At 48.1% G+C, this 26,482-nt stretch overlaps 2 protein-coding genes and 1 long non-coding RNA gene across 4 annotated transcripts in view; 1 reads left to right on the forward strand and 2 right to left on the reverse strand.

Moving 5' to 3' along the window:
• Nucleotides 1–26,482, reverse strand: part of LOC148005993 (uncharacterized) — a 1,435,680-nt gene that overhangs the window by 51,815 nt on the left and 1,357,383 nt on the right. The window lies entirely within an intron of this gene.
• Lurap1 (leucine rich adaptor protein 1) lies at nt 1,073–10,911 on the reverse strand. Its single transcript, NM_001109263.1, has 2 exons — nt 10,608–10,911; nt 1,073–2,176 (listed from the first exon to the last, which is right to left on the reverse strand). The coding sequence occupies exons 1-2, from the start codon at nt 10,803–10,805 to the stop codon at nt 1,655–1,657; spliced, it is 720 nt and encodes a 239-aa protein (NP_001102733.1). The 5' UTR covers nt 10,806–10,911; the 3' UTR covers nt 1,073–1,654.
• Pomgnt1 (protein O-linked mannose N-acetylglucosaminyltransferase 1 (beta 1,2-)) lies at nt 16,516–26,334 on the forward strand. 2 transcript variants are annotated; one of them, NM_001007747.1, is given in 22 exon segments: nt 16,516–16,608; nt 17,054–17,232; nt 17,812–17,926; nt 18,055–18,173; nt 18,699–18,764; nt 18,854–18,967; nt 19,777–19,894; nt 20,069–20,167; nt 20,317–20,444; nt 20,750–20,820; nt 21,044–21,119; nt 21,277–21,360; nt 21,442–21,483; nt 21,675–21,733; nt 22,004–22,076; nt 22,160–22,288; nt 22,366–22,491; nt 24,405–24,469; nt 24,664–24,708; nt 24,933–25,068; nt 25,473–25,582; nt 25,670–26,334. In NM_001007747.1, coding segments are annotated over 21 exon segments (1,983 nt in total). In that variant the 5' UTR covers nt 16,516–16,608; nt 17,054–17,112; the 3' UTR covers nt 25,758–26,334.

Consider the following 26,482-nt stretch of genomic DNA (forward strand, 5'->3'; position numbering starts at 1 on the left):
GGTCTCACTATGTGGTATAGCCTTGGCTAGCCTGGACCTCAGGGAGACCCACCCACCTCTGCCTCCTGAGTGCTGGGATCCAATGCGTGCTCTAACACACCTTGCTTATTTGTCCCAGTTTAACCACATCCTTTGTCCTCAACCCTGCCCATGCCCCATCCCCTTTCTCTGGGCCTGAACCCCAGAATAGCAATTTCCCTGGATTTCTTCTCTAGTATAATTAGCTAGGGCCTTGGGAGCCAACCCTAGAGCCGGTCCTGATTACCCATCAAGTCTAGGAGTCAGGGGCTTGCCCTAAAAAAGGGCTTTGCATAGTCTCTTCTTGATGAGGCCCAGGGACCAAAGGGCCTCTGTGTTTTCCTGCTACACTCCCACATTGTAGTTCAGACAAAGGGATTCCTTGTGTCTCAACTTCAGGCAAGCATCCTTGTGACCAAACTGTGGAAGGCTGGCCAGAATGAGGGAAGGGTAAGTAATCACAGAGCCAGAGATGACAAGATTGTCCCACTACCCAAGAGTGTCTCCAGAATCCTGAGACCTTCACTCTCCTATTCAAGCAACAGTGGGGTAAGACACACATAGAAATGAAGAGGGCCAGCTGGGTAGCAGTGGCACACACTTAACCCCAGCACTCAGGAAGCTGAGGTAGCCAGATATCTGAGGTCAAGGCTAGCCTGATCTATAGACTGAGTTCCGGAACAGCCAAGGATACACAGAAAAACCCTGTCTCCAAAAACAAAACAAAACAAAAAAACAACAACAACAAACCGAAAAAACAAAACAAAAAACCCCACAGAGACCTAAAAAGGAAACTGAGACGCTGTGAGGGTACTCCGGCTGAACTCTGGCAGACAGATCTGGAGGCAAGAATCAGTGATGGGGCAGCCCAGAGCCAGACAAAAGTCTGCAGTAAAGTGAGCCAAGAGATTTGGGAGCCTAGGGTGGAGGCCTCTGAGTTTCTTACTCGACAAGAGTATCCTTACAGCCCTGGGCTGTAAGTGGAAGCCTTGAGAACAACATGAAAACACCATGTTTGAAAAGTAAGAACTTGAGAAAAGCAGCACACACATTTGCCAGGAAGAACGACATGTTCCTTCTCACAAGAGGCAGTGGCAGGGACTTTAAATGCCAAACCCACCAGGACTGGTATAGAGGAAGCACTCTTCATGTATCATGACAAGAAACGACATCACCCAGCAGGCATGAAAGGGTTGGTCTCCCAACTCCAAAGGTATCTAGGCGGACCAATCCTTGGGGGTTTGAGCATTTTGAAACAGGGTCAATTCTCCATTTTTTTGGTAAGAGGCATTCCTGGCTCCTAAGCTTTGATGAGATCTCTTCCTCAGTGATCTCCTAGAGGCCCTACATTCCATAAAACTCACCTCACTGGGGAGGGGAATGGAGATAGCCTTACATCAGGAGCCACAGGCTAGGCCTCTAGAGTCAATATCTCTATGGAGATAGCCTTAGGGACCTAATAATTGAGGGATAAATGCAGAGGCTCCCCAGGAACCAGAGAGATAAGCCAGGCTTCCATGGTAACTGATTGTAGTACAGCCTCCAGCCCCCGTCTAGTTGGAGGTGGAGAGAAAATTGAGGGAGACTTGGGCCAAAATTTGAAAGAGCCACAAAGTGCAAATGGGTAGGAAAGTTTTTACAAGAAGGTCACATCATCCTGGCACTGTCCCCAGTACCAATGAGCCTCAAAGCCCTGCTTAGCACTGTCATCTTCTGATGGCTCAGGTGGTCCACATTGGAGCCCGTCCCCTGGAAGTTTCCATGTAGCTGTTAGGCTCCCTAGCTTGGTGGATGTCATGTCCACCTCAGTCCTGGCCCTGTCCTCACTGGGTATAACCTTTGCCCAGTCAATCTCAGGACAGGAAGGCCCAGGGTGTCCTTGTTCATCCAGCTCTCTGGGGGCCACCGTGTCCAAGAAGCTGCCAATAGAGACACTGTCCAGCCGGTCAGTTGAACTGGTATCTGGCAGGCTGTCCCAACTGCCCCGCCTTGAGCGTTCTGGGCTTCCCCCTGTCAGACTATACTGACTGCTGGTGAGACTGCTGCAATGGCTGGTCAGTGTCCCCCGCTCCTCCAGCAGCCAGCGCACTGCCTCAATTCCCTCATTCAAGGTCACCAGCTGCTGCAGAATCTTCACATCGATGGCTCGCAGGTAAGCCTGAGGAAGTGAGAAAAGACATTAGTTCCCTTTCAGGCTATGAGTTTCCCAGGTGGTCCAGGCGGCTACACTTCACTTTTAAAAAAACACGGGAAGAGATACAGGCTTTAGAGCAAAGAGACCCCTGTTTAAATTTTCAGATGGATCTAGGCTGGAGATACAGCTCAGTGGAGATCGACTTGCCTCCTTAGCATGTGTGAAATCCTGGGTTCCATGACTTGCACCAAACAAAAAGACAACTTTCCAACCAGGCAGTGGTGGCGCATGCCTTTAATCCCAGCACTTGGAGGCAGAGGCAGGTGGATCTCTGAGTTTGGGGCCAGCCTGGTCTACAGAGCTTAAGAGAAGTCACAGCTCAAAAACAAAACAAAACAAACAACCCCCCCCAAAAAACAACAAAACAACTTCCCTATTGATTAGCTGCATGATTCTAAGTAGCTATCATATTTTCTTTGAGCCTCAGTTTCCTTGATTAAAAAACAAGGCTAAATTATTCACTTTGTAGCCTGGGAACAAGGATTTTAAATGCTATCAGGTATGCACTTTCTACAGCAGGGTCTTTGTAGACATTAAATATTAAAATATGAGGGTGGGGGATGTGGCTCAGTGGAGGAACACTTGCCTAGCATTCACTAAGCCCTGAGTTCTATCCCTAGCACTGGATAAACTAATGTAGTGATGCACACTTGTAATCCAGGCACTCAACTGGAAAGAAGGAGATCAGAAGTTCAAGGCTATTCTCAGCTACACTGGCAGTTCAAAACCAGCCGGAGGTTCATGAGACCCTGTTTCAAAATTAATGAAATAAAATAATAAAATAAAATGAGGGCTTTTTTTAAAAAAATATGGCTCATGCATATAACTTCAGCACTCAAAAAGCTGAGGAGAAACACTTGGAAGGCAGAGGCAAGAAGATTTCTGTGAGTTCCCGGCCAGCCTAGTCTACAAAGTGAGTTATAGGTCAGGGAAGGCTATAACTGTCTTAGAAATCAAACAAGCAAACAGAAAAAGAGGCTGAGAAGGAGTGAAGAGTTTGAGGCCAGGGGCTTAGGAGATGGCTCATCAGTTAAGTGTTTGATACTCCTGATGAGGACTGGAGTTTGGTTCCTGCCGTGAGAATTTTGGTTTCTTTAAAAAGCAGATCTAGGGGCCTAGAGAGATGGCTCAGCAGTTAAGAGCACAGACTGCTTTTCTAGGGATCACGAGTTCAAATCCCAGCAACCACATCATGGTGGCTCACAACCATCTGTAATGGGATCCAATGCCCTCTTCTGGTGTGTCTGAAGACAGCTACAGTGGACTCATATAAATAAATAAATCTAAACAACTACAACAAGAAAAAAAAACAGAACTAGGAATGTTTTTATTTTAGTCCCAGCTGTGCTATATGGGGCTGCTTCACACGATTGCTTACAGCAGCTGACTGTGATTTGCCTTGTGCTCTAGCAGGGGTGTGATCTTGCCAGCTGCAGACAGTTGCGATTGTGTGACATCCAGAACTTTTCAGAGGGTGTATAAATGCTAGAGCCCCAGTAGGTAGATTGCTGGTTGTTGTTACCACTTATTCAGTAGTTATGTGCAAAGAAGAAAGAAGAAGAAATGTGATATCCTGGCCAGGGAAGACCAAACTTGGCCCAAGGAACTCAGTGTCCCTAATCAGGAAGAAATAGTTGAACCATATTGTTGTCCCCTTTCCTTTTTATCCTTTTTTCCCTATCTAGTGTTAGGGAGTTGAAAGGGTGGGAAACGATGGAGAAGGGTGGAAGAAAGAAAAATCCACAAAGTAGCAAAACACCAGTAACAAATTCCAGTGTCCACATGGTGTGGTTCACAACCTCCTATAACTACAGCTCCATAAAAAAAAAATCCAATCCCCTTTTATGATCTTGACAGGCACGTGCACACACACATACACAAACACACATACATATAAATAAAAATAATTTAAAATTTTTTATTTTTTTTAATAATTTAAAAATTAAAACTTTAAAGGAGTTCGAAGCTAGTGTGAGACCTCTTAAAAAATTAATAAGGGGGGCTGGAGAGATGGCTCAGTGGTTAAGAACACCCGACTGTTCTTCCAGAGGTCATGAGTTCAATTCCCAGCAACCACATGGTGGCTCACAACCATCTGTAAAGAGATCCGATGCCCTCTTCTGGTGTATCTGAAGACAGCTACAGTGTACTTATATATAATAAATAAAATAAATCTTTAAAAAAAAAAGTTTTTAAAAAAAAAATTAATAAGGGGTTGGGGATTTAGTTCAGTGGTAGAGCGCTTACCTAGCAAGTGCAAGGCCCTGGGTTCGGTCCTCAGCTCCAAAAAAAAAAAAAAAAAAAAAAAAAATTAATAAAATCAGGGACCAGAGGGATGGTTTAGCAGTTGAGAGTACAGGCTGGGCTGGAGAGATGGCTCAGCGGTTAAGAGCACTGACTGCTCTTCCAGAGGTCCTGAGTTCAAATCCCAGCAACCACATGGTGGCTCACAATCATCTGTAAAGAGATCCGATGCCCTCTTCTGGTGTGTCTGAAGACAGCGACAGTGTACTTATATATAATAAATGAATAAATCTTTAAAAAAAATTTTTAAAAGGCCAAAGAAATTCAGAGTTAGAGTTAATGCAGAGTCCCTGCTCAGCATGTCCAAACCCCAGCACACATGTGCAGGTACACACACAAACACACACACCACACACAAACACCACACACACACACACAAACACACACAAACACACACACACACACAAACACCACACACACACAAACACCACACACACACAAACACACACACACACACAAACACACACACCACACACACACACACACACACACACACACACACACACACACACACGCAAATCCAACCTGACTGGATGTGGTGGTTGGAATAGGAATGGCCCCTCATAGACTCATGTGTTTAAGTGTTTGGCCCATAGAGAGTAGCACTATTAGGAGGATGGCCTTGTTGGAGTAGGTGTGGCTTTGTTGGAGGAAGTGTGTCACTAGTGGGGGTTGCTTTGAGGTCTCAGATGCTCATTATACCCAGTGTGTCTCAGTCTCCTGAGGATCAAGATGTGGAATTCTCAGCTACCGCTCCAGCATCTTGTCTGTCTGCCTGCCACCGTGTTTCCTACCATGATGTGATGGACTAAATCTCTAAACTTTATAAGAATTGCTGTGGCCATGGTGTCTGTCTCCTCACAGCAATAGGAAACCCTAACTAAGACACTGGGCTTCAAACTTTCTATTCAAGGTAAACTATTAGACCGATCCAGACTGGCCAATATGACTTACAACCAAAGGATAGCTGGTAAGGTGTTAAATGGGAAGCAGTCTGGGGCAAAAGGAAGTGGGAGCTGAGGATTCTAGCTTGATTCTCTGTTCCCTGAAGACTGGTAACAAGGCTTAGGATGTGGGGCCATTGGTGTCCATTTAGTTTCCTGGAAGTAAGAATAACTCACAGTGGGACTGGAGCAATGGCTCAGGGGTTAAGAGCACTGGCTGCTCTTCCAGAGGTCCTGAGTTCAAATCCCAGCAACCACATGGTGGCTCACAACCATCTGTAATGGGATCCAATGCCCTCTTCTGATGTGTCTGAAGACAGCTACAGTGTACTTACATAATAAATAAATAAATCTTTAAAGAATGGCTCACAGTGTAATCTCCAGGATCCCTCCAGCTCTCAAGTGTACTGAGCTAACCTTTCTTGAGCACCAGTCTGAAGCTGCTCTGATGCTTTGCAGCTCTCTGAGAACAAAGTCCAGACACACCAGCAGCCGCATTCCCAAGCCTATCACACTGTGGTCCTTGTCTGTCTCTCTAGCTTGAGTCTAACATCCCTTTTTGCCAGGCTTGTTGTTTTTGAGACAGGTCTCACTGCCTAACCTTGGCTGGCCTGGAACTCACTATATATGCCAGGCTGGCCTCAGACTCATAGAGATCTGGTGCCCTTGTCTCCTGAGTCCTAGGATTAAAGAAGTGCACCAGCCCACCTGGCACATTATTGCTTTTAAGTTTAGTTTAATTGTTAACCAAAGTAACCAGATTCATATAGAAATGGACCCTGGTAGCACAAGTTTGTAACCCCAGTTACTGAAGAGATAAGAGGCAAGATTGCAAATTCAAGGACATCCTAGGCAACTATTTCGAAATAGAAAGATATTTTTAAAAAGGACTTGGAGGGCCAGTAAGGTGGCTTAGCTGGTAAGGGCACCTGTCTTTGCCTCCCACATGATTAAAAGTGTATGCTACGGGGCTGGAGGGATGGCTCAGTGGTTAAGAGCACTGACTGCTCTTCCAGAAGTCCTGAGTTCAAATCCCGACAACCACATGGTGGCTCACAATCATCTATAATGAGATCTGATGCCCTCTTCTGGTGTGTCTGAAGACAGCTACAGTATACGTATATGTATTTATTTTTTATATGTAATAAATAAATATTTTTTTTAAAAAAAGTGTATGCCACAATGCCTGACTTCACTTGCTGTTCTTGAAGGCCTGGGTTCAGTTCCCAGTCCCCACATGGTGTCTCATAACAGTCCTTAACTCCAGTTCCAGGAGATACAAACCCTCTTATGTCTTCTGCAGGCCCCAGTCATATATGTGGTCCACACATATACATACATAAACAGGCAAAACAAACAGAAAAATATCTATAGTTTTTTTTTTTAATTCCACATGATAAATGGTAGAGAAAACAGTTGCTACAGAGAACCGTGCTTACCTGGAGGGCCATAACCCAAACCTAGAGGGAAGACTGAGCTAAGACTGGTTAGGCTGGACTTGATCTGACAGTGGAGAGAAGCAATCCAACCAAAGGATGCACCCTCCTCCCATTCTAAATGGCCAACACCTGATATCACATCACTCCAGGTCAGCTCTTCTGGGAGGCAGGCCCTCATTCCAGCATTTTTTTTCTTGAACTTCTGATTCTGCTGCCTAACCTCCAGAGTACTGGGATTACAGGCCTGCCCCGTCACACCCAGTTTTATGTAGTACAGAGGATTCAACTCAGGGCTTTCCCTAAGAAAGGCAAGCAAGCGCTCAACATCTGAGCACATCCCTAGCCCCCAACAGCATTCCTCTTCCTGTACAAGCCTCAGTCTGTCTCCTCCTTTCCTAACTCAGGGCAAAGCTCCCTGAGAGCAGTTCCTGCCCACCCATTTGTGGTTCTCTGCCTAAGGTTGCACAGAGTACCTTTAGTTCAATTCTGTGATTCTCTCACCTTTCTTAGCTGATCTCCCAGTTGGTCCCCAAGACTCAAGAGGCTGAGTTGTACTGCGTTGCTTAGGAAACCAATCTGAGCACCAGATTCTTTAATCCTGCAACAGTGGGATTCCCTGACTGCGACAGCATCACCTCCCAGAATAGAAGCAGAAGGCTTTCTCGATAGAAAAAGAAACACTCATTTCATGCCATCTCTTTGGAAACAGAGCGGAAGATAAATAGAAGCCACCCAGTGCTTTTCCCTGGAGGCTCCTTCTCTTTCCCATAAGTAGATCAGACTCTGCTCAGCCCAGGTGTCCCCAGCAGGACTCTGGCTCCCTCTGTGCTCAACCCAAATCAGGCCTCAGGTTAAAAGCCTGAAGACCAATTTCTAGATCCAAGGTAACTGCCTGTTGGCATTAAATAATATCATTAAAATAAAAGGTCTTAACAGGGGCTGGAGAGATGGCTCAGTGGTTAAGAGCACTGACTGCTCTTCCAGAGGTCCTGAGTTCAAATCCCAGCAACCACATGGTGGCTCACAACCATCTGTAATGGGGTCTGATGCCCTCTTCTGGTGTGTCTGAAGACAGCTACAGTGTATATAATAAATAAATAAATCTTTAAAAAAATTAAAAAAAAAAAAAGGTCTTAACAGGTGTCTGGTTTCATGGTTACCCCCTTATTTCCTTCTCCAAAGGGTGAAGAGCCCCAAAGGCAAGGAAGAGACAGGGCAGGGCCCTCCTTAAGACAACAAAACACATCAGAGGCAGAGACAAGACTTGAACCCGTGCCGTTCCTCCGTTTCTTGCCTAGTGTGTTTTCACGAACTGCTCTGTGGAGGTGGCTTCTCATAGCAACAGCTCTTTGGGTGGACTGGGAGACTGCCATTGTTTCACATTCCCACACATCTCAGAATCTGGCTCTTGACTCAACTTCTGACCAGGGAAACAAAGCAAGAGTAGGAAGCCAAAAGCAGAGTTGACCTTAGCCTGATGGGCAAGCCTCTGTTCCTACACAAGGAGAGTAGGCTGAGGGACTTCTGAAGGATATTCGAGGGCTTGGTCAGTTCTGCCTTCCTGCCTTCAAATCTCCTGTCCTACCCTTGTTCTTGGGTAGAGCAGAGTACAACAAGAAATCAATGCTATCTCGGCCTGAAGGAGAAAGGAGCATGACTGGAGATCTTTCCCCTCATGGGAAACCTCAGACCCCAGGCCTGATAGGCCAAAAGTTAAGACATGAAAACCAGAAGTTAAATGTACTCCCTGAAACTGTATTAAGAATGAGAGTCAGAGGTTAGGCTGGCCTCCAGATTCCCTGTATGAGAAGCGAGCCCATGGCATTTGAAACTTTTCTCATTTGAAAGACATGAAGTGTGCTTAACCTATCTGGCACAAAGAATGTCTTCACGATGAATGTGGTCAGATGATCTGGGCTCAAATTTTCACTTTACTTTTTTGAGGGACCTTGGGCGACTGCTTAACCTTCTGTACCTCATTCTTTCCTCTATGAAATACCTCATATCGAGCCGAGCATAAAGGGGACATCTTGTAGGAGTGGTGGTACTGCTGGATTGCAGAGCACTCCCCTAGCCTGTGAAAGGCCCTAGGTTCCATCTCAGCACCTCCAAGGAGAAGAAGAATGGCTAGAGATGGCTCAGCAGTCAAGAGCACTTGTTCTCGCAGCGGACCCAGGTTAGGTTCCCAGCACCCACATAGCAGCTCACAACCATCCATAACTCCAATTCCAGTTGATTTGATGCCCTTTCTGACGTCCATGGGCAACGGGCATGCATGTGGTACACACACGCACACCAGCAAAATACTCCTACACATACAGTTTCTTAAAATCCTTTAAAAAGAAAAATACCTTGTACGATCCCAGATGTTAATACATGGCTTATATTCTGCGTATAATTTAATTTCCAGCTGGGTATGGCAGCACGTGCCCATCATCTCAGAGTTCAAGAGGCTGAGATGAGAGGAATACGAGTTTGGGGCCAGCCTGAGCTACACAGTGAGCCCATGTCTTGAAAACAAAACAAAACACCTTAGTTTCCAAAGGACAAACTAGGTAAACTCTCTTTATGCCTTGAGTAATTTGTACAAAGAGGCAAACAAGACCTCGTTCAGAGGTGAATACAGCCACAGCCCTGCTCTGCAGAAGTTGGCACTCAACTACAACCTTCAAGGCCAAATACAAACTTGGCATTCATATCCTGCCCACAGGGATCCTCTCTGACCACTCAGCCCAGGAGACTCTCTTAGCCTCTCTTACCATAGAACGAGAGCCCTAGACTGGCCTTCGAGGTCCCATGTCCTTCCTTCCACCCTTCCAGATCTGCTTGACACAGGTTGTGCACACAGTGGGACCCCAGGAAGACTTATTGACTGACTTGTCAATGTGGGCTCCTGGTTCTGAGCCAATGAGTAGCTGGCAATTCCTCAATTCTCCAGAACTGGCTGCAAAGTGGTGGCAGGTGTAATTCATCTCTTTCACCGGAACCAGGGCCCCAGGGGAGCCCGCTGGGACCCGGCTGCCCATTTGGCTCAGAATCTAGACCAACAGCTCCAGAGAAGGGGGTGGGGTGGTGTGGCTGTTTCCTCTCCCTTTCCCCAAGAAGAAGGGAGCCTGTAAACCAGACTGAGTCCCAGGAGAAGGACCAACTTGAACTGTGAAGCTATGTCTCTCTATTAAGATCTTAGACCCTCTAATACAGTGATGGTGCAGTGCTTAGGAAAAGGACGGGTTTTTACTGTGCCCCAGTGCAAGCAGTTTCCAGCAGGTATTGCCTCACCAAACCTCTTTTTTGCTGAATCCTGACATGAACACCCTGGGGCCTTAGGAACAAAACCTCTTCCCCTGTTTGCTAGAGAAGGGGGTTTGAGGAAATTGGTGGTCCCGGATGCGCTGTACTAAGTTGTTTTGTTTTTTTGTTTTTTTGTTTTTTTTGTTTTTTTTCCCGGTGCTACTTAGCCCTCGCCTCTCTCCTCCCGATTATTGGGCAGGGAAAACTTCCAAGAGCTGTGCCTCCTACTCCCAGTTCTCAGGACCTATCAACCCTTCATTCACCCTTGGGAACCAAATAATGAGGCGTCACTTCACTCTGCTTTCAACTCCGGATGGATTGATCCAGGAAGGACCCTCTTCTCCAGCCCAACTCCGGGACCCTGCCCCTGCCCCTACAAACGTCCCGGTCCCCGTGGCCTGTAGCACCTACACTCACCAGCTCCATCCTCAGCGCCATGATCTTGTCCCCTAGGCCGTGGCCAGTGCTGGAAGCCCCCGGGAGCAGCACATCCCCAGAGGTTCCCAGATCGCACTCGCCTCGGAGCCCGCGGAGCAGTCCTTCGGGGGTCTTCCTGCCCACCTTGCCCTCCACGTCTCGTAAGTCAGGCGTCTGGGACTCCGCGGTCCCCTCCATGTGGGCCCAAGCCAGAACAGAACTGGGCGACCAGGGTCGGGTTCCCAAGGGTCCTCTCTTCTCTGCTACGAACGCCGAGCGAAACCCGTGGATCCCCGCCCGCCCCGCGCGGGGTGGGGTGGGGTAGGGGGAACAGGAGGAGGAGGGCGCCGTAACGCTCAGAAAAGCCGCGCAGTTGGGGAGCGAGTGGTGCGCACACAACTTCTAGCCCTGGAGGCGTGCGACTAGGTGATCCTGGATTTGGAACTGAAGATCTCAAAGAGAGCTCAGTGCCTTCTCCCTACATTGGCACCAGCTAGGCATACAGAAGGAAGCTAATAAATGTTTGCTGAATGAAAAGTAGCCCTAATCAGAGCTAACGCGACTGCAGAGGTTTTGGAAGGCTTTCTGTTCAAGAGCTGTGTCTGTTACAGGGGCTAGAATATAGCTCCTCAGTTCACAGACACCTCCCAGCATCTATAAATCAGCTGAAAGAGTAATAGAGGGCAATCCCCTTGGTCAGTGAGAAACAACCATCATTAAAATGGAAGGGATCCACACGTCTTGATATTCATCTTACATGGGCTTACAAAAGAGGTGTTTCCTAAGACTGACTGTAAGTATGGGTAGTCTGAAAACCCTGGCAAGTTAGGGCCTTTGTTTTTTGTTTTGTTTTGTTTTTTGAAGATAAGGTTTCTCTCTGTAGCCCTAGAACCCACTGTAGACCAGGCTGTCCTGGAACTAAGAGATTCTCCTGCTTCTGCTAGGATTAAAGGCATGTGCCACCATAGGCATGTGCCACCATAGGCAGGTGCCACCATAGGCAGGTGCCACCATAGGCAGGTGCCACCATAGGCAGGTGCCACCATAGCCTGGCCGCTGCTGCTGCTTCCTCTTCTTCCTCTTCCTCTTCTTCCTCCTCTTCCTTCTTCTCCTCCTCCTCCTCATCCTTCTTTTTTTTTTTTTCTTCTCGTCCTTCTTTACAAAGAGGGTCTCACTGTGATTCTGGCTAGCCTAGATACTTGCTATGTAGAGTGGACTGTCTTTGAATTCACAGATAGCCACCTGCCACTGCCTTACCAGCATAGAAATTAAAATCCTTTTTGGAGAGATGGCTCAGAGGTTAAGAGCACTGACTGGTCTTCCAGAGGTCCTGAGTTCAAACCCCAGCAACCACATGGTGGCTCACAACCATCTGTAATGAGATTTGATACCCTCCTCTGGTGTGTCTGAAGACAGCCACAGTGTGCTTATATATAATAAATAAAATAAAATAAATAAAATCCTTTTAAAAGATTAATTTTAAAGATTAGTTACAAGTATTTTTTGAGTATGTTTATGTGGGGATATGTACACATGAGTACAGGTGTCAGGAGGCCACAGAGGGGCATCAAATCCCTGGAAGTTGGACTTACAGTTGTGAGCTTTGCAACATGGGTGCTAGGAGCTGAACTCAGGTCCTCTCTAAGAGCCCAATGTGCTCTTACCTGCTGAACCATCTCTAGCCCCAGCCCTGATAAGAGCCTACATTTCCAAGACCTATAGGAGATGGCCATGCTACTGCTCTGAGGACCACACTAAGTGACACAGGTATGTTTCTACGCTGTTTGGACCTAATTCTACAGGTAAATAAGGACCATGAAAAAAATTGTTTTGTTCTGTTTGGGATTTTAATCCAAGTATTTCTAACCCACCATTACAAAAAGATTTATAATGAAAAACAAAACAAAACCTCTTCCCTCTACTCTTTCACAGCTTTGGGCCTACTTCCCAAAGGCAACCCACTTTCAGTTTGTCGTTGTTTGTAGTTTATTTTGTTTGTTTGTGTGTGTGTTTAACTACTCATAATTCTAGATTTTTATTAATTTACTTCATGTGTATCTATGCATCTCTGTGTGTAAATATATGCACGAGTGAAAGTGTCTCCAGAGGTCAGAATCGGTCTCAGATCCCCTGGAAGTGGAGCTACTAACAATTGTGTATGAACCATCTGATAAAGCTGTTGGGAACTGAACTCACATCCTACTTGTAAGAGTATGTGTTCTTGACTGCTAAGGCACCTTTCCAAGCCCCCCCCCCCAATTCTAAACAATCTTATACCACTCCTAAATTTAAATATTATATACTGTCTTCCTGTGAATATATGGATAATTTGTTTTGAGGCAGAGTTTCTTGATGGCCTTGACTTAGAGATCCATCTGCCTCCCTAGTGCTAGGATCACAGGTTTGTGCCACAGACTCAGCCTCAAATATACGCACTTTCTTTTCCTATAGCTCAGGGTGGGTAGCTGAGCATGACCTTGAACTTCTGATTCTGCCTTTTTCCAAGTGTTGAGGTCACAAGTGCATGCCATCTTACCCTAGCTCTCTGTCTCACTATTTGACCCATGGTTTTATGTTGATTTAAATGAGAATGGTCTCCATAGATTCATGTATTTGGATGCTTGGTTCTCAGTTAATGGAGCTGTTTGGGAAGGACTAAGAGGTGTGGCCTTATTGGAGGAGGTGTGTCATTGGGGGTGGGCCTTGGGGTTTCAAAAGCCCAAGCCCTTCCCAGTTAGTTCCCTCTGCTTTGTGTTGTGGATAGAGATGAGATTTGAGCTCTCAGCTAGCAGTCCAGCACAATGCCTGCCTGCCTATCCAATACCATCCTGACCCTTGTGGTGATCATGGCTTCTAACCCTCTAAAACCCATGAACCTCAATTTTAAATACTTTTCCTTATAAGTTGCCTTGGTCATGGTGTTTTGCCAGAGCAACTGAGAAGTAACTGTTAATTAATTTACTCACTTTACATCCTGATCAAAGAAGCCCCCCTAAAAAGTTAGTAACTAAGTTTTTAACCAGAGATTAACAAATTATTTGCCTTTGTTAAAACTTACTCTGGGGCGAATGCCAGCATCAAACCACTGAACTGAGAATAGGACCCCCGTTGAAGGAATCAGAGAAAGAACTGGAAGAGCTTGAAGGGGCTCGAGACCCCATATGTACAACAATGCCAAGCAACCAGAGCTTCCAGGGACTAAGCCACTACCTAAAGACTATACATGGACTGACCCTGGACTCTGACCTCATAGGTAGCAATGAATATCCTAGTAAGAGCACCAGTGGAAGGGGAAGCCCTGGGTCCTGCTAAGACTGAACCCCCAGTGAACTAGACTGGTGGGGGGAGGGCGGCAATGGGGGGAGGGTTGGGAGGGGAACACCCATAAGGAAGGGGAGGAGGGAGGGGGATGTTTGCCCGGATACTGGGAAAGGGAATAACACTCGAAATGTATATAAGAAATACTCAAGTTAATTAAAAAAAAAATAAAATGTAAAAAAAAATTACTCTGGATTTTTCCTTTTTTCTTTTTCTTTCTTTCTTTCTTTCTTCTTTTTTTTTTTTTTTTAGAGAGAGAGAGAGAGAGAGATTGAGATTTTCTCTCTGTAGCTCTGGCTGTCCTGGAACTCTCTCTACAGTGACCAGGCTAACCTCCAACTAAGAGATCTGCCTCCCTCTGCCTCCCAAGGGCTGAGGTTAAAGATATGCACCACCACCATGTGGCCTTATTCTGGACTTTTCAAGAAGCAAGGAAGATTGGAGAAGCAGAGCAAAACTCCAAGTCAAGGAGATTAACTAAAAACCAAAAACAACTAAAAGTGCCTGGAATGGCTGCTTGGAGAGAATTTGAGGCACAAATCAAAGAACTGGATTAGTTCATTTGTTTCAAATGGTATTCAATATTGTTCGGAAAAAAGCAAATTATTTCAACTAGCATGACAATTGATTTCAATAATCATGACAGTTGGGTTGGGGATTTAGCTGAGTGGTAGAGCGCTTACCTAGGAAGCGCAAGGCCCTGGGTTCGATCCCCAGCTCCGGAAAAAAAAAGAACCAAAAAAAAAAAAAAAAAAAAAAAAAGAATTCCTTCCTTTGGGACTGGAGAGATGGCTCAGTGGTTAAGAGCACGGACTGCTCTTCCTGAGGTCCTGAGTTCAAATCCCAGCAACCACATGATGGCTCACAACCATCTGTAATGAGATCTGATGCCCTCTTCTGGTGCATCTGAAGGCAGCTACAGTGTACTGATATACAATAAAATAAAATCTTAAAAAATAAATTAAAAAATAAATTAAAAAAAAAATAATCATGACAGTTGATTTCAACTAACATCTCTGGAAAAAGGCAAAGGGAGTCCCAGCTATATGGCCTGATACAGTTTCCCAAGAAAAGGAATCTGAAAGAGATCTGAGAGCAGGTAGAGATGATGCCAATAGCTGTGAAATTGTGGGTCCTGTGGAGAGACGCAGCAGGCAGGGAGACACGGGGGAGCCTGAAGCTCAGGAGAGAATGGAGGACTGTACATGCAAGTTTGAGAATCTGGACATTAATAAGGATCATGAGAAGAAGACAAGATCTTCGTGGAGAGTAAACTTCGTGGAGAGAGAAGAGGGTCAGAGACTAATGTGAGAACCACTTTTTAAAAAAGATTTATTTATTTATTATATATAAGTACCCTGTAGCTGTCTTCAGACACACCAGAAGAGGGCATCAGATCTCATTACAGATGGTTGTGAGCCACCATGTTGTTGCTGGGGTTTGAACTCAGGTCTTCTGGAAGAGCAGTCACTGCTCTTAACCGCTGAGCCATCTCTCCAGCCCTGCTTATTTGATTTTTAAATAAGAAAAAATTAGTATAAAGAACTTGCAAAAATAAAACTTTTTTGTATGTTTGTGAGAGCAGGTTACACTTTATAATCCTGGCTGTCCTAGAACTCAGGTTGTAGACCAAGTTGGCCTTGAATCTATGGCAATCCTCCTTCCTCAGCTCCTAAGTGCTGGGAATCCAGAAGTGAGCTACCGTGGGTCTGTCTTAGCATCGTGCTATGAAAACGGACTTGCCTCAAATAGATGGTTCTTCCCTCACCTCTGTAGGAATGCAATACCACTCCCAAACCTGGCAAGCACTGTTAGCATATTGAAAGATGCCAACACTTTTGGAGTCCTCAAAAAAAAAAAATCAAATGTAAATAAATAAAGTGTTGCTGGGCATGTTGTGCATTCCTTTAATCCTAGCACATAGGAGGCAGAGGCAGGTGGATCTCTCTGTGAGTTCAAGTTCAGCCGGGTCTACATAGGGAGTTCCAGGATAGCACACCTGGTGTTCTTCCAGAGGAGCAGTTAGGTTCACAACTTCCTTTAACTTCTGCTCCAGGAGTATCAATCAGACCAAAGTTCTGGTCTCCTCAAGGAGCACCAACACTACCTGCATATGCACGCATACACACATGCGCATAATTACAGAGCATTTTTGGTTTTCTTTAAAGAATGGGGTAATCATGGTACCTATCAATCATGGTTTATGAAATCGAGTTAACGTAAGCGCTCAAAATAGTAGCGGAGCAGGTTTCTAATCCTCTCCTCCCGGGCCTGGAAACAGCTTTGCAGGGCTGGGCCAGGCCTCGCGCTGCAGCCCTCTGGTCCTGGAGTGCCTAGTGAGCCCGAGGTCCCGGAAAGCCACTTGCTCCCAGCTCCGCTGTGCAGAGATGTGCTCTTGCCCTAGGTCCACTATTGCCCGCTGCAACCCTGCAGGAGAGGCAGAGCTCGCCGGCTCCCCTCACGCTGCAGACGCCCGGCCGTAGCCGCCGCCCTAAGCCCCGCCCGCCGCCCTCTCACCCCGCGGCGGCGGCGGCGGCGGCGGCGGAAGCGGCGGGGCGGGCCGGCCGGGGCGGGGCGGGGCGCGAGAGGCATGGAGGAGGCGGAGGCCGCGGAGACCGCGGCGCGCGGGGCCGAGCTGTACGGGCCCGAGCGCGGCCCGAGCGGGGCCGGGGGCCCCTGAGCCGTAAGTGCCTCCCAGTGCGGGTCTCAGAGGAGTGATGCGGGTTGGGCGGGTCTTCTGAACCTTCCGGCGTCCCTGAGCCCTGAGAGGAGAGGAGAGGAGAGGAGCCAGATGGGATGGGGCGAGGATGGAGGATTGGGGCGCGGGAGGTCGTGTTACTGTTCCACCCCAGGACTGGGAAGGACTGGGATTTGGATCTTTTAAGGACTGATAAATTGTTAAGAGTTGATTGAGTTACTGGCCTCCGTCTCTGAGGCCCTGAGCCTGGACATAGTTCCTCTAGCCCCAGGGAATTTTCAGGTGATCCAACTCCTCTAAAGATTTTCTGGCCAGACCCAGAGAAGTTGAGCCACGTTGTCTAGGGCACACAGCTCAGCAGTTTGCTGAGAGAAGACATTTCAGAAGGCATTAGGCTTTGGGACAAACATCTTACTCCATGCGACTATAGTCCCCTCAGATTCCTGAAGTCATGGACTGGCCGGGACAGGGGTGATTCCCTAATCCAGTATGGATGACTGGAAGCCTAGTCCCCTCATCAAGCCCTTTGGGGCTAGGAAGAAACGGAGCTGGTATCTTACCTGGAAGTATAAACTGACAAACCAGCGGGCCCTGCGAAGATTCTGTCAGGTACATGAGGTCCCACGTGTCCCAAAAGCTGGCTTCCTAACTTTACCCTAACATAGACTATGAACTAACTACCTTGGCTACCAAGAAGAGGCAGTAAATTCCTGGAGGGGAAGCCTCTGTGTGTTGTGGCCTTCTCAGTCAGTGTTTTAGACCCAGGATTCTGGAATCAGAACCCAACTCTGACCTCCTAAGCATCAAACACAAACCGGAAGTCTGGTCAGGCTGGCTTTGCCCCTGACACCCAACTGTCAGGCAGTGTGGCCTACATTCTTCTGTGACTTCCGATTATCCACCGTGGGTCTCAGATCCTAAATCTATCTCAAAGAACTAGTTATGGAGGGGAGCAAAGAAGCCAAAGACTCAAATGGGAGAGTACAAGACCACTCGGTAGGAAGGGCCTGGTGGAGGGAGACCTGTCAGGGGACGTTCTCTGGGAGATGGCCACAAAGCCATGTCCTGATTGAGAACCAGAAAGAGGAGAGACAGGTCCCCGTGTCCTCTCCAGCCAAGGTCATACTTGCAGAAGGCCTCTGTGATCTGGAGAGGGCGTCCCTCGGTCATGCCCATGTTTCTACTCAGACAGGAGCTGTGCTTTTCCTGCTGGTGACTGTCATTGTGAACATCAAGTTGATCCTAGACACTCGGAGAGCCATCAGCGAGGCCAATGAAGACCCTGAACCAGAGCAAGACTACGGTGGGGGCCGGCTGAGGGTGGGGTGGGTGAGCCTGGGATCTCGTGGTAGGAATGGCATGCAGATCCCACAGGGTATGACTTTGCTGGTGAGTCATTATCCATGCCTGTTACAACAATCCCCTCTCCAGATGAGGCCCTAGGACGCTTAGAGTCCCCTCGGCACAGAGGCAGCAGTCCCCGACGCGTGCTGGATGTGGAAGTATACTCCAGTAGAAGCAAAGTGTATGTGGCGGTAGATGGCACTACGGTGAGTGGACCAGCGTCTTCAACCCATTCAGAACACGGTGGAGACTGCAGCCCTCTGCCTGTTGGCTTGGACTTGTGAGGATTAAGTGAAAGGTCTATGTGACGTCTGTGTGGTGAAGGCTTGGCAGTGATCAGAGGCAGGCAGCTAACTCCCTTATTTACTTATTATGTAACCACTTCCTAAGCCCCTTGGCTTTAGCCTCGGGCCAGGCACTAGGGTCCTAGAGGTAATGGGACTTGCCCTTCCTAGAGAGGCTCACTGTAGAGGATTAGGAGATCTGCAGAGCTAAGCAGAGACGGTCCAACGCTCTTGGTGCCAAAAAAGGGTTAAAAGGTGGATTGTAAAGCGATGAAGTCTTTTTCTGATGAAGGTACCATGGGGGCTTTCTGGGAGAGTCAGCCTTCAGTCTGAGTTAGAACTGTAGACAGCGATAATACACCAGGCTGGTGTGCTTCATGCTTACAAGACCGAGCCACCGTGAGCGCCAGGGCGAATAGCTGGCTTTTGTTTCTGTTGCTATCGTAGGTGCTAGAGGATGAGGCCCGGGAGCAGGGCCGAGGCATCCATGTCATCGTCCTCAACCAGGCCACGGTGAGCTTAAGGATGGGAGACCGGAGGGCTGAAGCTGGTCTCTCCTTGCTGGTAGCAACCCCATCTCATGAGAGGTTTGCTCCTGCCAGGGCCACGTGATGGCAAAGCGTGTGTTTGACACGTACTCTCCTCATGAGGATGAGGCCATGGTGCTATTCCTCAACATGGTGGCGCCCGGCCGTGTACTGATCTGCACAGTTAAGGTCAGTGAGTCTCCCTAGCTCTATTCTCCATGCCCCTAGCTCTGACTTTGCTCAGGGAATGGAAAGAACATCTAGAGGAAGGTGGCTCACGTTCCAGTCGGAGCTTGGGTTTTTGTCTTGTTTTTAATCAGTTCGGCAGTTACTGGGCATCTGCTATATGTCAGGGACTGCACGGGATGCTGAAGATAAAATACAAGACAGATTTCCTACATCCCTGAGCTCACATCTCAGTGATAGCAATAAAATAGTCAACTCAGCCAGCGGTGTCGGGAAATGACAGGTGAAGAGGAAAATTAAGAGGCAGAATGATGTGACTGCGTTTTAGGGAAGGAACACCTCTTTGGGGAAATAGGAGATGAGCAGAAGACTGGAGGAAGGGAGAAGTAAGCTAGGCAGTTGTCTGGAAGAAGAATTATCCTAGGAAGAAACTTCTGGAACAATCAACACAAAAGGCCCTGAAGTAGGGAAGTACCTGGCAAGCGTGAGGGACAGCAAGGATAGGATGCCAGTGGAGTTGGACAAGAAAAGCGTGTTGGGAAAAGAGTGTGGAGAGGTGGCAAGACACGGGTGCTGGTCACGTGGGTAAGGGACTTACTTTTAGTATCTAAGTGATTTGGAGTGAGTCTCAGACTCTTAAGCCCTTCATACTTTTTTGTCTGTGAAAGAGAGTAACCAAATAGTATTTTTGGAGTCAGTGAGTCAACTTACGTAAAAGGTTTTATATGTAGTGCTTGAAATGTAGCCAGTACTGAGTGAAGCCAGGTCTCTGGACCCACACAAGTCGTGGTGACTCTGTTTTGGTCCTCCAGGATGAGGGCTCCTTCCACCTCAAGGACACAGCAAAGGCTCTGCTGAGGAGCCTGGGAAGCCAGGCAGGCCCTGCCCTTGGCTGGAGGGACACCTGGGCCTTCGTGGGACGAAAAGGAGGTGTGGGGACCAAGGCTGTCCACCTTGTAGTATCAAGGGAAGAGGGGGATGATAGGCGAGAGGGTGGTGTGGGGAGGGAATAGATTGGAGTCCGTGAAAGTAGGCAAGGAGTTGGGAGGGAGCCCCATTCTCATAGCTGAGCCTTCATCATCCCTCATTGCTGCCTTTGGCCAGGTCCTGTTCTTGGCGAGAAGCATTCTAAATCTCCTGCCCTCTCCTCCTGGGGTGACCCAGTCCTGCTGAAGACAGATGTGCCACTCAGCTCAGCTGAAGGTGGGATTGGTGGGCGGGGCCCGGGCAGTGTTTGAGCAGAGAATGGACGCTTGGATCCTCAATGAGGCTGTTCTTTCCTTGACTGTGTGTTTGGGGCTTACCCAATGTAGCTGGTAAGATCCCCTCATCCTGTTAACTCCCTCCCTTAGAGGCTGAGTGTCACTGGGCAGATACAGAGTTGAACCGCCGCCGCAGGCGCTTCTGCAGCAAAGTCGAGGGCTACGGGAGCGTGTGCAGCTGCAAGGACCCAACACCTATTGAGTTCAGCCCTGACCCAGTAAGTGGGGCCAGAGCAGTGAGGTCTGCATTCCTTTCCAGCTTAGCAAAAGCCCTTAGGAGCAGTTCCCAGCTCAGGTTCTGTCTATCGTCATCTGGTAGGGGCTGAGAGTATGTGTATACGGACTCTGAGGACAGGTTGGAGGCGGGACAGGCTGTGTTACCAGGGCTGTGTGTGGGGAAAGACAAGAACAAGGCCCTTCACTGTCTGCTTTGAGGCCCTTGACTGCACTGAGAATTCTTCCCTAAATGGAGATCCTAGTTGGAAGGGGGAATAAGGGAAGCTAAAAGCTATTTCTCACACAGCTTCCAGACAATAAAGTCCTCAATGTGCCTGTGGCTGTCATTGCAGGGAACCGGCCCAATTACCTGTACAGGTGAGTCTGGAAGTGGGCTGTACTCAGCAAGGACAGGGGGTGCTCAGGAAGTGGGTAGTGCTTTGGCTTGACTTCTTGTACAAGGGACTCTCAAAGGAGGCAGAAAGGCAGCAGATGCTAGGCCTGTTCTACATGGGTAAACAGAACATATGGGGCCGTTTATAAACACGGGAGTTGAGTTGAGAGGAGAAAGGGCCCTAATCTACTTTCCCGGGCTCCTCAGGATGCTGCGCTCTCTGCTGTCAGCCCAAGGGGTATCTCCACAGATGATAACGGTCTTCATTGATGGCTACTATGAGGTGAGTGGGGCTGGGGGCCTCAGGCAGAGCAGGACACAAGACCGGGTGCTAAAAAGCAGTGATCAGCGAGGGCTGTGAAATATGAGAGGCTTGATATGTTGGAGCCTGCAGAGGTAGGGAAGGTAACACACACAGTGACTGGTGACCGTGTCCCCAGGAGCCAATGGATGTGGTGGCACTGTTTGGTCTGAGAGGCATCCAGCACACTCCCATCAGCATCAAGAACGCCCGTGTGTCTCAGGTATTCCTTGGCAAGGGTGGAAGGGGCAGACCCCTGGTCCCGCCTCCTGCCTCAAATCTTACCTGCCAATTCCCCACCCAGCACTACAAGGCCAGCCTCACTGCCACTTTCAACCTGTTTCCGGTGAGTACCACTGATACAGTTCTTGGGTCTCTGGAGAGAAACTGTCATGAAAACTTCCCTCACCCACCCTTGCTCTTCCGATCTGAAGGATAGGGTGGGTGGTGCCTGAACGTTAGGTCTGAAGACAGACATCCATGGTAGGAGAGCAACCTCCTCGGAACCATGATGTTCCCTCCTTCCTCTTTCTGTAGGAGGCCAAGTTTGCTGTGGTTCTGGAAGAGGACCTGGACATCGCTGTGGACTTTTTCAGGTGACAGGGGTCACCCACAATTGAAGTGCTTATAAGCTACATGGGACTTCTGTACTTGACTAGGTCTCAGGGAAGGATGTGGTGAGGTGGCTCGAGAGCTCCGAGTGAGTTGAGAAGTTGTAGAGCTTGCATAGCTCACGGGGAAGGCGCTGGGCTTGTGTAGAATTTGGAAAGGGTGAACAGAGCCAGTGGGACTACCAACCCTGCACCACCAGCATCACGTTGTATCTGGGGTTGCCTCTCTGAACTCTTGAACACTGGCTTTCTCAGTTTCCTGAGCCAGTCCATCCACCTGCTGGAGGAAGATGACAGCCTGTACTGCATCTCTGCTTGGAATGACCAGGTAGGCTGGGTGTCCAGGGCTTAATCAGCATGGGAGTCTGCCAAGGCCTGAGCTAATGCCTCCTGTGTTGCCGCTGTCCCTAGGGGTATGAACACACAGCTGAGGATCCAGCACTACTGTACCGTGTGGAGACCATGCCTGGGTTGGGATGGGTGCTCAGGAAATCTCTATACAAGGAGGAGCTTGAGCCCAAGTGGCCCACACCAGAAAAGGTACCCAGCAGGGTAGGATGAATGGCCTGGAATCCCTATTCCAAACTTACAGCCTTCATAATGTTCTGTGGCCGCAGCTGTGGGACTGGGACATGTGGATGCGGATGCCGGAACAGCGCCGTGGCCGTGAGTGCATCATCCCGGATGTTTCCCGATCCTACCACTTTGGCATCGTGGGCCTCAACATGAATGGCTACTTTCATGTAAGCGGGGTTGGGGTTTGAGGAAGTAGGATACTACATGGCTTAGTTGTCAAGGACGTGGACTCTGGAGCCTAGCCTCAGCCCTTAATATCCACATCACTTACTGTTCTACTTCTGCCACTCTCTCGATCTGTAAGGTGAGAATTAAAAATGCTGCCTGCCAAGGGCCAAATCACAACCTTGTGATTCCAGCACTTGAGAAGCTGAGGCAGGAAGAGCATTAGGCTGAGGCCCTGTCTCAGAAAACAAAACCAGCAACAGCAAAGCAAGCTGGATCTAATCCCAGTCCTTTGGAAGTCAAGCCAGGAGAGTTTGAGGATACAGACTAACAAACAAAAACATAACAACAAAAACTCAGAAAGAACTACTTCTCTCATTATTGATCTGAAATTAAAAGAAATATTTAGGGGTAGTGGTGATAAAGAGTAAAATGCCTTTATTCCTAGCACTTGGAAGGCAGAGGTGGCAGAGTTCAAGGCTAGCCTGGACTACTTGCCTTGAAATACAAAGAAATAAAAACTTAGATTTATTTTTTATTTTGTATCTATGACTATTTCTCTTGTGTGTATGTAAGTGCACTATGTGTGTGTCTGGTGCCTGAGGAGGTCAGAAGACACTATCAGTGCCCCTGCAACTGGAGTTACAGATGAATGGGCTGGAATCCCTATTCCAAACTTACAGCCTTCATAATGTTCTGTGGCCGCAGCTGTGGGACTGGGACATGTGGATGTGGATGCCGGAACAGCGTGAGCCACCATGTGGGTGCTGGGTACTGGAACTCTGATCAATCTTCTGTAAAAATATCAAGTGATCTTAACCACTGAGTGATCTCTCCTTCCCCTGAATATGTTTTAAAATTATTTTATACATATGAGTGTTTTGGCCTGCATGTGTGTACTTGCATTGTGTTTGTGTCCGATGGCTAAGGAATCTAGAAGAGGGCACTTCATGTCTTGGAACTGGAGTTACAGATGGTTGTGAGCCACCATGTGGGTGCTGAGAACTGAACTTGAGACCTCCATAAAGGCAGCAAGCCAGGCGGTGCTGGCATGGGCCTTTAATCTCAGTATTTGGGAGGCAGAGGCAGGTGGATTTCTGTGAGTTTGAACCAGCCTGGTTTTTTACAGAGTGAGTTCCAGGACAGTCAGGACTATACAGAAACTCTGTCTCAAAAAAACTGAAAAGAGAGAAAGGGGGTGGGGAAAAGAGTGCATTTGAAACAGTACAGCTAGGGGTTGGAGATTTAGCTCAGTGGTAGAGCGCTTACCTAGCAAGTACAAGGCCCTGGGTTCGGTCCCCAGCTCCGGAAAAAAAAAAAAAAAAAAAAAAAAAAAAAAAAAAAAGAAAGAAACAATACAGCTAAAAGGGATATATTTAACTTGGAACCTCCTAGAAGCCAGAAAGACCCCAGAGAAAGCTAATAAAAGCCTTATGTACCAAGGAAGGACAAGTGCTTCCTCAGGCCATTCATAGAACCTGATTCAGCACTTTCCTTCCTTCTAACTCATCTTTGCTATTGACTACATCCAACGGAAGGGTGTCTCTTTCTCCCTCTCCTCTCCCTCCCCCTCTCTTCTCTCATGTGTGTTCCTACTCTATCCCCCCACCGTTGTTTTATTTTAGGCAGGGTCTCTTGTAGTTCATCCTGAAACTGGTCTTGAACATTTGATTCTCATACTTCCATATTTCTTTACTTCTAAGTCTCTAGCAAATCTGGCGAAAACCAGGGGGGAAAAGGACTAGTTCATGGGTCAGTAGCTTGAACCAAGGGACCAGACTAAATTAAAGCTAGTGAAAGCTTGCCAAAGACGGCAAATCAGAGGGCCCTGGGTCTTGTGGATCTTTAATAGGTCAGTGAGCAAGTGTGAGTCAGACTAAGAAAGCCTTGCCTTCTCTCCTCTTTCCTGTTTCAGGAGGCCTACTTCAAGAAGCACAAGTTCAACACAGTCCCAGGTGTCCAGCTCAGGAATGTAGACAGGTAGAGACTGGCAGCAGGTTCAAGGGGTGGTCGTGTAAGGCTCGATGGCCAGTCCTTGCTAGTTCTTTCCTGTCTGGGGCCTTGGGGTATTTGTCTCTGGTACCTTTTCCCCATGTGACCCTTTGCCCTGCCCATTCCTTTCCATGGACCTGAGAGCCTCTCCTTCTCTTGATTCGTTTCTCCCTCCCCTTTAGTCTGAAGAAAGAAGCTTATGAAGTGGAAATTCACAGGCTGCTCAGGTATGGCCTAGGGCAATTGGGATGCCTGGCAGGGAGGAAGGAATCAAATACTAGCTTTCTTGGTGCCACAATTTATGGGCAGTATAGAAAATGAAAGTCAGAGTTCTTTAGTACAGACATTATTAAAAACTTCAAGAAGGTAGCAGCAGAGCATGAAATCAAGCCCAAGGCCCTTCTAGGAAGTGTGCCCTGTTTTGGCCTTAACTTTTCTATCCCCAATGCAGTGAGGCCGAGGTTTTGGACCACAGCAAGGACCCTTGTGAAGACTCCTTCCTGCCAGACACAGAGGGCCATACCTATGTGGCATTTATCCGGATGGAGAAAGATGATGACTTCACCACCTGGACTCAGCTTGCCAAGGTGCCCCAGGCTGCACCACCCTTAGTAGCACCCTCGTCCGCAGGCACTGCCCCAGCTAGCAAGTCTTTGTTGTAGAATTTCCAACCTCGTAACCTTCTCATGCATTCAGGAGCCTCACTTCCTGGTCAGGGGTAGTGATGCAGGCCCTTAATGCCAGCCCTTGAGAGGCAGAGGCAGGCAGGTCTCATAGGCCAGCCTTGGTCTACAGAGCGAGTTCCAGGGTAGCCCATGACTACACAGAGAAATCCTGTCTCAGAAAACAAAGAAGAGAACCTCTCTTTTAACCCCTTGCCCAGTCTGTCCTCCAAATAGTATTTCCTCTTGAGTGAGGCAGCTGCCAGGCCTTCAGAGGGTTATCTCCACGGCTTCCTGACCATCTCTTCCTCCTACTCTGTCCCTGCTAGTGCCTCCACATTTGGGATCTGGACGTTCGTGGCAACCACCGGGGCCTGTGGAGATTATTTCGGAAGAAGAACCACTTTTTGGTGGTGGGGGTCCCAGCCTCCCCTTACTCGTGAGTCACCCTGTTGTGCCCTAGGAAATGGCCTCCTGGCACTGAAGCATGGCCTCGCCTCTGTACCATTCATCTGTTGTGTTTCAGAGTGAAGAAGCCACCCTCAGTCACCCCTATTTTCCTGGAGCCACCCCCAAAGGAAGAAGGAGCCCCAGGGGCTGCTGAACAAACATGAAGTCTCCTCCAGGACCCTGCAGGGCTGGGTACTGTGTACCCCCAGACAGGCTAGCCCATTGCCCTATCCTGTAGGATTTTTGTAGATGCCGGTAGGGGTTAGGGCTGGTTTGTTTTTAACATGGGATTTAATTACTAACTCTAAGGGGAAGGATCCCCTGCTCCAACACCCCTATTCCTGAGTTTAAGGTCTATTTATTTACTTCCTTGTTGAAGAAGAGCAGGAGGGTTCCCAGGCCCTCTTTGGGATCCCTGGGTAGCTGATCCACTCTTTACACCCCGTCCTCCCAGGCCTGGCTCAGAACCTATTTATTGACTGTCCCGAGGGCCTTGGGAATAGGCCCAACCTGGGGCCTTTATTCCTCTCTGGACCAGGATGCTGCCCTGAGGGTGGGACTGGCTCATACTCAGGAAAACTGCTGTGCCCAGCTGATGGACAGGCCCGTTCGGGGTCCATGTGCTGACAGACTCACTCAGAGACCTTTAGACACTGGACCAGGCCTCCTCTTAGCCTTCTCTTTGTCCAGATTTCCAAAGCTGGACAAAGATGATCATTGATTAAAAAAGGAGAAAACCTGGGGGCGTATTTTGTAGTAGTTTTGTTGGGGAGTATGGTGTGGCGGTGAGGGAGAGAATCACTGGAATGAATGGTGAGGTGTTTGTTTTTTGTTTTTTGTTTTTTTAACCTGTCTGCCATAGTTTTATCTTCTGTGTGAAGCCATTTGG

The sequence above is a fragment of the Rattus norvegicus genome, chromosome 5, assembly GCF_021556685.1.
Source record: "Rattus norvegicus strain SHRSP/BbbUtx chromosome 5, alternate assembly SHRSP_T2T, whole genome shotgun sequence".
Taxonomy (NCBI): domain Eukaryota; kingdom Metazoa; phylum Chordata; class Mammalia; order Rodentia; family Muridae; genus Rattus; species Rattus norvegicus.

Coding starts and splice junctions, on each gene's coding strand:
- Pomgnt1 (XM_087549870.1), top strand. CDS start 17,566: ATGGAGGGGAGCAAAGAAGCCAAAGACTCAAATGGGAGAGTACAAGAC. Junction 18,765..18,853: donor TCGTCCTCAACCAGGCCACG/GTGAGCTTAAGG, acceptor TGCTCCTGCCAG/GGCCACGTGATGGCAAAGCG. Junction 24,470..24,663: donor CAGCTCAGGAATGTAGACAG/GTAGAGACTGGC, acceptor CCTCCCCTTTAG/TCTGAAGAAAGAAGCTTATG.
- Lurap1 (NM_001109263.1), bottom strand. CDS start 10,805: ATGGAGGGGACCGCGGAGTCCCAGACGCCTGACTTACGAGACGTGGAG. Junction 2,177..10,607: donor TGGCGCTGAGGATGGAGCTG/GTGAGTGTAGGT, acceptor TCACTTCCTCAG/GCTTACCTGCGAGCCATCGA.